Source organism: Rhincodon typus, chromosome 5 (assembly GCF_021869965.1).
Source record: "Rhincodon typus isolate 14 chromosome 5, sRhiTyp1.1, whole genome shotgun sequence".
Taxonomy (NCBI): Eukaryota; Metazoa; Chordata; class Chondrichthyes; order Orectolobiformes; family Rhincodontidae; genus Rhincodon; species Rhincodon typus.
The window spans coordinates 632,436-642,515 of record NC_063336.1 but is presented as its reverse complement, the minus strand read 5'-3'; the positions used below and the strand labels follow the sequence as shown (position 1 = coordinate 642,515).

At 47.3% G+C, this 10,080-nt stretch overlaps 1 protein-coding gene across 1 annotated transcript in view; it reads right to left on the bottom strand.

Annotated features, from left to right (window-relative positions):
* The window catches only part of klc1b (kinesin light chain 1b), a 23,368-nt gene that overhangs the window by 2,048 nt on the left and 11,240 nt on the right, over positions 1–10,080 (bottom strand). The window contains exons 8-12 of the mRNA XM_048596608.1: positions 8,960–9,059; positions 8,170–8,222; positions 7,120–7,187; positions 3,850–3,958; positions 2,897–3,058 (exon numbers count right to left, since the gene is read on the bottom strand). Coding sequence (XP_048452565.1) covers positions 2,897–3,058; positions 3,850–3,958; positions 7,120–7,187; positions 8,170–8,222; positions 8,960–9,059 — 492 coding nt within the window. The remainder of the gene's footprint in view (positions 1–2,896; positions 3,059–3,849; positions 3,959–7,119; positions 7,188–8,169; positions 8,223–8,959; positions 9,060–10,080) is intronic.

Genomic DNA, 10,080 nt, shown 5'->3' with positions numbered 1-10,080 from the left:
AGATATCATCAATATATTGGAGAAGCAGTTGTGGGTAGGGGCTGGAATAGGACTGGAACAAGGCATGTTCCACATACACCACAAAGAGACAGCTTTAACTGGGGCCCATGCGAGGACCCATGGCCACCCCTCTGACCTCAAGAAAATGAGAAGAGTTAAAAGAGAAGTTGCTCAGGGTGAGGATGAGCTCAGTCAGGCCAGAAATTCCAAGTTTGCAGGCTCTAGCAGCTTTCTCTTTACCATGGACGTGTCATTTTACAATTCCTTTACACGTCTATCTCCCAGCAGGATGGTCTTAGGGATCTCCACTTCCTGTCTGAGCTTGTTCTCAGGGCTTCAGCTCTCCCGTGTCCTTAGCCCAGTTCCCCACACACCAGGCCTTGTTATCACGTAGTCTGCTATTACACACAACCCATTGTTAGCCACGAACAGTCCCATTAATAGCTAAACACCCTCCTAGCTGGTTTATTATCCACTCTTTTGTCTGTCTAAACTGTTCTTTGGGCTCTAGTTCCACCTATTGTTCACTCCTTACTCCCTTTCCCCATCCTATCTTCCGCATATAAACCAACCTTTTCCCAGCTACCATCAGTTCTGAGGAAGGGTCACTCAACCTGAAACGTTAACTGTTTATTTCTCTTCACAAATGCTACTAGACCTACTCAGCTTGTCCAGCAATTTCTGATTTTATTCCTGTGGATTGCAATTGACCAGAAACTGAAGAAGACTCACCATGTAAACACAGTGGCTACAGTAACAGGTCAGAGGCTGGGAATACTCTAGCAAGTAACTCAGCTTCTGACTCCCCAAAGCCTGTCCACAAGGCACAAGTCAGGAGTGTGATGGAATACTCCCCACTTGCCTGGATGGACACAGCCCCAACAACACTCAAAAATCTTGACACCATCCAGGACAAAGCAGGGCACTTGACTGGCACCACATCCACAAGCATCCACTCCCTCCATCACCGACGCTCAGTAGCAGCAGTGTGTACTATCTACAAGATGCACTGCAAAAATTCAGCCAAGCTCCCCAGACAGCGCCCTTCCGAACCCACAACCACTTCCATTTCGAAGGACAAGGGCAGCATGTACATGGGAACACCACCAAGTTCACCTCCCAGCCACTCACCATACTTACTTTGAAATATAATCGCTGTTCCTTCAGAGTCACGGGTTCAAAATCCTGAAATTCCCTCCTTAAGGGCATTGTGGGTCTACCTACAGCAGCGGTTTAAGGCAGCTCACCCCCACCTTTCAAGGGCAACTAGGGACAGGCAATAAATGCTGGTCGACATCCCACAAATGTGGTAGATGATGATGAGAGACTGGTGGCATAGGGAATGTGGGGACGTGTTGGTAGACCCTGGCTTTGAGGAAAGTGCTCAGGAGTATCACTAATTTCATACCCACGGAGGGAGGGATAGAGACAGTGGGTGGAGGGTAATGCAGAGAAAGCAGAAGGTGTGGGGTTGGGAGAGAGACCATCAGAAATAGGAACAGGAGGAGGCCATTTGGCCCCCTGAGCCTACTCCACCATTTAGCAATATCATGACAGATCCGACACTTTCACGCCCACTTTCCTGCTCTTTCCCGGTAACCCTTGATTCCACAAGTTATCAAGAACCGATCTCAGCCTCCTGCGTATACAAGGACTTGGCCCCCGCAGCTCTCTGTGTCATTGAGTTCCCAAGACTCTGAACCCTCAGAGAGGAAATTTCCCCCTTATCTCAGTCTTAAATTGTGCCCCTTAATTCTGAGACTATGCCCTCTGGTCCCTGACCCACCCATGAGGGGAAACATTCTCTCAGCATTTACCCTGTCGACCTCCTTAAGAATCTGAGATGTTTCAATGAGATCACCTCTCATTCCTTCAAACTCCAGTGAGCTCAGTTCCAGCCTTTGCTCATAAGACAGTCCCTCCGTACCAGGGATCATCCCAGTGAACATTCTGTGAACTGCCTCCAATGAAATGATATCTTTCCTTCAATAAGGGGCCAAACCTGCTCTCAGTCCTCTCAGATGTGGCCTCCCCAGCACCTTGTACAGTTGTATTAAGACTTCACTACTCTTATACTCCAACCGTCTTGAAATCCCCCAATTACCTGTGTACATTATACATTATTTGCCACTTACATCTATCAATATCTCTCTGTAAACTAAAAATCAAAAGAACTGTGGATGCTGGAAATCAGGAACAAAATCAGAAGTTGTTGGAAAAGCTCAGCAGGTCTGGCAGCATCTGTGAAGAAAATATCGGAGTTAACGTTTCGGGTCCGGTGACCCTTCCTCAGAACGAGTTCGTTCAGAACCGGACCCAAAACGTTAACTCTGATTTTTTCTACGCAGATGCTACCAGACCTGCTGAACTTTTCCAGCAATTTCTGTTTTTGCTTTCTCTGTAAACTGTTTGTACACCTCTTGCAAACTGCCTTTCCATTTATTTTTCTATTATCTGCAAATTTTGCTACTGCATGTTCACTTTCTTGCTCCAGGTTATTAACAGATGTTGCATAAGACAGAGAAGCAGCAGGGTGATTGGGCCAGTGTGTTTTGAAGGGAGGAGGAATCAATAAAAAGGTGACATTAGTGAAGAGGTTGTCATTCTGGAGATACAGGGGATGGTGGGGGGTGCTGCTGAAAGGATGGCAGGCTGAGCGTGAAAGACTATCAGGAAGAGCTTTGACCTTGTGAACCAGACTGGTTTCACCAGCTCCACCATCAGCAAGCAGGTCTGAGCTGGCTGGGGGCCAACAGTAGGCAGGGATGCAGCAAGGCAATGAGGCATGTGGCTCTGTTTCCATCTCCATCCTCGTAGCAAGGCTCCCCTGATAACTGAGCGTGGGCTAGTGACAGGAAACAACGATCAACAGCAACCAGCAGTGAATCAGACTCACCCCAGTCCACTCCACCGCCACGCTGACTTCCTCACCACCTTCCGAACTGCTCTCATACTTCACTGGGGGACCAGCCGCACTGTCACGGGACCTCCTCCGATCAGCAGGCTCACCATCCTTCAGAATCTCCACCACCCTGCTCTGGTGAATGGGATCGATGCCCTGCCAGGACAGAGAAGAGAGAGCAGCCACAAGCAGGTCACAGTCTGGAATCAATGAGCCACATGGCAACAATTAATTTTGAATCGCAGGAATTAAAAGCTGAAAACTTACAGTGGTAGGCTGCAGCTTGGCAGATGAAGCAAGAGGGGAGGGAGAGAGTGAGAGAGAGAGAGAGAGAGAGAGAGAGAAAGGTGGGGGCGGTGGAGAAAGAGAGAGAGGGAGAGAGAGAGAGACACACACAAATTCAGGTCAACAGACTCACTACAGTTCTTAGCAAAGCAAATAAAAGCTCAACACTATTTAGATATTTCCACAACTCAAGTGAAGTCAGAATCGGTGAGCAATTCTCAAGATTTATAATAAAGGAAATGCAACAAAAACCACCAGTACAGTACTGGTAGGAACAGGTCTGTCACTGTAGAACACTGGTGTTACTGTACTGATGGGGACAGGTCTGTCACTGTATAACACTGGGGTACAGTACCGGTGGGGACAGGTCTGTCACTGTATAACACTGGGGTACAGTACAGGTGGGGACAGGTCAGTCGCTGTATAACACTGGGGTACAGTACCGGTGGGGACAGGTCTGTCGCTGTAGAACACTGGGGTACAGTACCGGTGGGGACAGGTCTGTCGCTGTACAACACTGGGGTACAGTACCGGTGGGGACAGGTCTGTCGCTGTAGAACACTGGGGTACAGTACCGGTGGGGGACAGGTCTGTCACTGTATAACACTGGGGTACAGTACTGGTGGGGACAGGTCTGTCACACAGTGAAACATGTGAATTACCTGTTTGCGGGATCGGGTAGCACATTCCTCAAGAGTTTCAGCAGCTTCCAGCTTGCCCTGTCGTCTGTACAATGCTCCAAGATTTCTCAGTGTGGTGTTGACTGTAGGACTGAGATAAAGGGTTCGATTTTACTCAGCAGGCTAATATTACCTCCTTCCTCTAGAAAATTTCTGTCCCGTTAGCTGCAGATTTGCTCAGTGTTTTGAAATATCACATCATTCATTGTATGTCCCTTGTCCCAATTCCCCAGCTCAGTCTTCAGACAGACTCAATCACATGAATTTCAGTTCAAATTGCAGTGCTAGGTTTAGACACACACTCCTCTCTCTGAGACCAAAAGCTAAGGTAAATCACGTCATTATGACTCCTACGATTGTACTATTCAAAAATCAGTTCATTATCATCAGGATTAGAATAATTAATCCAGAACGTTTCCCCCCCGTCACTGCCAGGCCCGGAGTGGCACGGCCCCCCCCCCCCGTCACTGCCAGGCCCGGAGCAGCACAGCACCTCCGTCACTGCCAGGCCTGGAGCGGTACAGCACCTCCGTCACTGCCAGGCCCGGAGCGGCACAGCACCTCCGTCACTGCCAGGCCCGGAGTGGCACAGCTCCGGCCATCACTGCCAGGCCAAGAGCACTTTGTTCTGTAGTTTGCATGAGAACATGTTAAGAAACTGTCCTGAAAATACAACCATAGAGTCAAAGAATTTTGCAGTACAAGAGGAGGTCATTCGACCCATCGTGTCTGTACCAGCTCCTGAAAGATCTACCAGCTAGTCCCATTCTCCGCAGCTCTGTCACCCCTTTCAAATATATCCAGCTCTCTAACTTCACCCCTTTCAAATAAACATCCAGCTCTCTTTTGAAACCTATGGAATCCATCTCCAGCACATTCCCAGGCAGCGTATTCCAAATCTTAACAACTCTGAATAAAGAAGTATCTCCTCATCTCATTCCTAGCTCTATTGCTAACAACCTTGAAATTGTGACGCCTAGTTACTGACATACCAGCTAGTGGAAACAGAATATCCTTCTTTAGCCTGTCAAACTTGTTCATCATTTTGAACACATCAGGTCACCTCTGTGTCTGTCACCTCATCAAAGAACTCAAATTTGTCAGACATGACCTGCCCTTGACAAAGCCGTGTTGTTATAAGACCGTAAGACATAGAAGCAGAAATTATGCCATTCGGCCCATCGAGTCTGCTCCACCATTCAATCACGGCTGATAAGTTCCTCAACCCCATTCTCCCGCTAACCCTTGACAATCAAGAACCTATCTATCTCTGTCTTAAATGTACTCAATGCCCTGGCCTCCACAGCCTTCTGTGGCAGTGAATTCCATAGACTCACCACTCTCTAGCTGAAGAAGTTTCTCCTAATCTCCGTTCTAAAAGGTCTTCCCTTTACCCTAAGACTGTGCCCTTGGGTCCTAGACTCTCCTACCAATGGAAACATCTTCCCAACATCCACTCTGTCCAGGCCATTCAGTATTCTGTAAGTTTCAATTAGATTCCCCCTCATCCTTCTAAACTCCATTGAGTATAGACCCAGAGTCCTCAAACGTTCCTCATATGTTAAGCTTTTCATTCCTGGGACCATTCTCGTGAACCTCCTCTGAACCCGCTCTAGGGACAGTACATCCTTCCTGAGATATGGGGTCGATATTATATTTTTCTCTAATCCTGTATTCTGGCCTCCAGCAGGTTTCCCACTGTTGATGGCAAGTTGACAGGTCTGCAGTTTCCTGGGTTATCCTTTGCCCGTTCATTAAACAACAGTGTCACATTTGCAATCCTCAGGGATTAATATTATGTTCAGAAAGGCCCGACAGAAAATTTCTGTCAACAGCTCTGTGATTTGCTCCCTTACCTCTCTCAGCAATCTAGGATGCATCCCATCTGGGCCTGGCAATTTCTCTACCTGGAGTGCTGCCCCTTTCCTTTATCTGTCACTATACTGCTCAGTTCCTCAGCACCCACATCTTCAACTGGGCCATCCTCACCTTCTTCTAGTTGGGTAAAGACGGAAGCAAAGTATTAATTTAGTACTACCTGGCATTCCCTTAGCTTCAGTGAGCAGCTTAGCCTGCTTGTTCTTTATGGGCCCCACTCTATCCTTCAGTAATATTTTACTGTTAATCTTATTGAAGAACATTTTACTGTTTGTTTTAGCGTAGCCTGCCATCATGTCCTCATGCCTCCTCTTAGCTTTCCTTAATCCAGCTTCAGCCTCTCTCCTGCATTTCAGGTATGCTTCCTGATTTCTGTTGCTATTATTATTCTAGTATGCATTATATGCCTCCTCTCTCTTCCTTATTTCCTCGTCAATATCCTTAGCCATCCAGGGTACTCTAGCTTTGGATACCCTGTATTTATTTCTCATGGGTATGTACCTAGCTCTCACACTTTTCATCTCCCTTTCGAAAAGTTCCCATTTTTATGCATACTTTTGTCTACCCTAATGTGTTTCCAACTAACCTACTCCAGTTCCACCATTGGATCCCCAAAATCTGCCCTTTCCCAGTCTTGAATCTTAATTTTTGACTGATTTTTATCCTTTTCCAACTTAAGATTGAACTGTGTTATATTATGATCATTTTTCCCCAACTCTGACGTTCTCCATTTGGCCTGCCTCACTTCCTAAGACCAGAGCCAGCACAGCCCCCTCCCTGCTAGGACCAGAAATATACTGTTCCAGAACATTCTCCTGCATACATTATAAGGAATTTCTCCCTTTCCATGCACACTCTTTTTCCCTGTCTACCCTGGGGTAATTGAAATCAACAACAATCACAACCCTACCTGTCCTGCAGATTTCTGTAACCTGCCTACAAACGCTCTCTCCTACTTCCGCCCCATTATGTGGAAGCCTATAATAAATACCCAACGAGGTCACTGTCCCCCTCCTGTTTCTCACCCCTAACCATACAGACTTTAATTCAGGAAGTGAAATACTATGAACCTTTTTTCCTGGCTGCCATTGGCAAGTTGATTTCTCCAATCACCCGGGATAATTATTGGGCAATTTGTCACAAGCCCCCATTGTCTTTTCCTGGAGATTCCACTCTACAACAGGAGAGGCCCATAACCACCTCCCACAAATGACTTCCTTCTTTGAATATTTCCTATCAGCCATTAATCAAAGGTTTGGGGAATGAGAGTATCACAGGGTAATGTGAAGCACTCTGGTTAAACAGCACACCCTTTTGCCCTGACCTCCTCATTCCCTGGAGACAGGTTCTGCGCACTGATTGGCCCTGGCTTACCTGTTGACTTTGCAAGCCTTGTACCAGCCACCATACTCTGCATAGGGAGCACTGTCCTTGTGTTTGCCCTGCAACAGAAGAAGATCATTTCCAATGAGAAGCCTCATGACCAGCTCAGTTCTCCCTGTTATATTGTACACCCCTCAGTTCGTTCCTACTTCTCAGCACAAACCTCATCCAAAGGCACAGCATTAGTTTTCACACATTCACTGACGACACCCAGCCCAACTTCACCACAACCTCTCTCCACAGTGACGGTTAGATTGTCTCTGCTTGGAACAGGTGAGGTGTAAATATATACTGCTACATATCAGCTCATGGTATACTCTGGTATCTCAAAAGTTGTAGATTTCTTCAAATACCATGGAATGCTCCAAAAATTGATCATTTTAGATTTGCGATCACTAGATTTTTCTTCATGAGAGTGTGGGGATAAAGTAGAGCTCAATGGACGATGGAACAGGCTTCAGGGGCTGCAGAGACTCTGCCTGTTCCTGAGGTTTCACATTTCATCTTCCTCTCGGCCACTGCCTACAGCTATTCCGTTACAGCGATACAGCTTCTGTTAACTCAAGAGTACTATGTGACCCAGGATCTGGCATCATATTCCCCAACTTCAGCCTTAGCTTGATTGCAAAAAGTGAGGAGGTATCATCGCTAGACTGTCAATGCAGAAACTCAGCTAACCCCCTGGGGATCTAGGTTTGAATCCCGCCACAGCAAATGATGGAATTTGAATTCAATTTAAAAAAAACTGGAATTAAGAATCTACCAGTGTCCAGTGTCAGAAAAATCCATCTGGTTCACTAATGCTCTTTAGGGAAGGAAACTGCCATCCTTACCTGGTCTGGCCTACATGTGACTCCAGACCCACAGCAATGTAGCTGATTCTCAACTGCCCTATGAAATGGCCTAGTAAGCCACTCACTTGTATCAATTGCTAGGAAGTCTCACACAGAGAGGTTTGATAACACTGAGCTCTGCAGTAATTCAGCCAGGTTTACTCCATACTGACATTAACAGGTAGGAGATGGAGACAGTGTCACTCACCTTGCTGAGCTCTTCACGTTCCTCTGCATGCATCCAGATGGGTTTGTTCTCACCTAGAAACAGCCAGAATGTGTCAGACAGCTCTACACCTGCCAACGTCTATACCACTTCCTGCGCATCCCTGCCCCCACCCTCAAAACCCACCCTTCACCCCAAACAGCTCCCACCAAACACCATTCTTAACACCCTTACACCCTTCCCCACTATCCCCGAACATCTCCCCAGCCCCTCCCCCATCTCCCCCCGAACATCTCGCTATTCCCTCTCCCATCTCCCCAACACCTCACTATCCCTCCCCTATCTGCCCCCCGCTCCCAAACATCTCACTATCCCCTTCCTTGTCTCCAACATCTGCACCATTTGCGTCCACCTTTCCCCACCCTCAGCAACCTCAAAGCCCCTCAAACTGCATCTAGTTCCATCCCCACCCAGTCCCCTTGTACTCCCTACACCAGTCACTCATCCCACCTCCCCCTTCACCAAACTACTCATGTCATACTGTCCCCTTCACGGAAATGCCATTAAACATCAGACAGTCATCAGCAAAGCTCAGAAAGCTAGTGAATAAGGGGAAGGGGTTTCGATGGAGGGATAGAGGGGGGGTTTCAATGGGGCAATAGAAAAAGGAGTTTTGACAGTCAGACAGAGGGAGGGGTTTCAATGATGAGTGAATGAAAGAGAATTAGTGAAATTTGGTTTTGTGGTGGTTTTTTTTTTAAAGTGTTTGCAATTTGTTTAATAAACGTTTTGTTCCCAGGACCCATGTTTTGGAATTTTTTTTGGAACGTACCGTTGACTGATCCAAATTCCTTTTCATGAGCACGAGTTAGGATGTCCTTGTACAGAGTCTCTGCCTCTTTGTACTTGCCTTGCTTCAGATAGCATGATGCCTGCCAAAGAGAAAGCAGTAACGAGGTTAGTAAATCCACTTTTAACCTGGAGAACAGGGGAGAACATGAACATAAGTAACACATTTGCGGGTATCAGCAGACCCGAATGGCAAAAGGGACAGACTTGAAGAAGGGGAAGCAATGGCCTAGTGGTATTATCGCTGGACTGTTAACCTGGAGACCATGATGATGTTCTTGGTTCGAATCCCGCCATAGCAGATGGTGGAATTTGAATTCAATAAATATCTGGAATTAAGAATCTATTGATGACCGTGAATCCATTGTGAATTGTTGGAAAAACCCATCTGGTTCACTAATGTCCATTAGGGAAGGAAACTGCTATCCTCACCTGGTCTGGCCGACATGTGACTCCAGACCCACAGCAATGTGATTGATTCTCAACTGCCCTTTGGGCAATTAGAGATGGGCAATAAATGCTATCTAAAAGCAGCACCCTCATCCTGTAAGTGACCAAAGGATGCCCAGGTACAACCACCTTCCTGATCATGGTCTCTCTTCTGCCACCAACAACTACCCTGCCCTTGCAGCCAATCCACCCTGAAATTCTTGAGTCTCCTCACTCATCCAATGTATCATGTCTTTCAGAATCCTTCCCAGGTTATCCAGCTCCCTGCCAGTCTCCGTATCAGTGCCCTTCCACAGGAATGTCAGGGCAGGATCAGTGCCAAGGAGAGGGGAAATCTTAGGGCCCTTCATCAATGCACAATACAGCCAAGCCATCATGTACCCACCCCCACAATACCAACACCCCGCACTCCCTCAGAGCATTCTCCTCGCATCCCATTTCCCCACTCACAACAAAACCTCACTATTCACTGACCTCTTCCAGCACCCTGTCCTTTCACACCATACTCCCACAACAACTTACTACACTGCTGCTCCTTCTTGTACATCCCACCACCCACTGCCCTCCCACAAGCCCGACTGAATTCCCAACACCCAGCTGGCGCTCCCTCCGCTGCCCCCACCCTCACCGGGGTCCCGCTCACTCCGCTGCCCC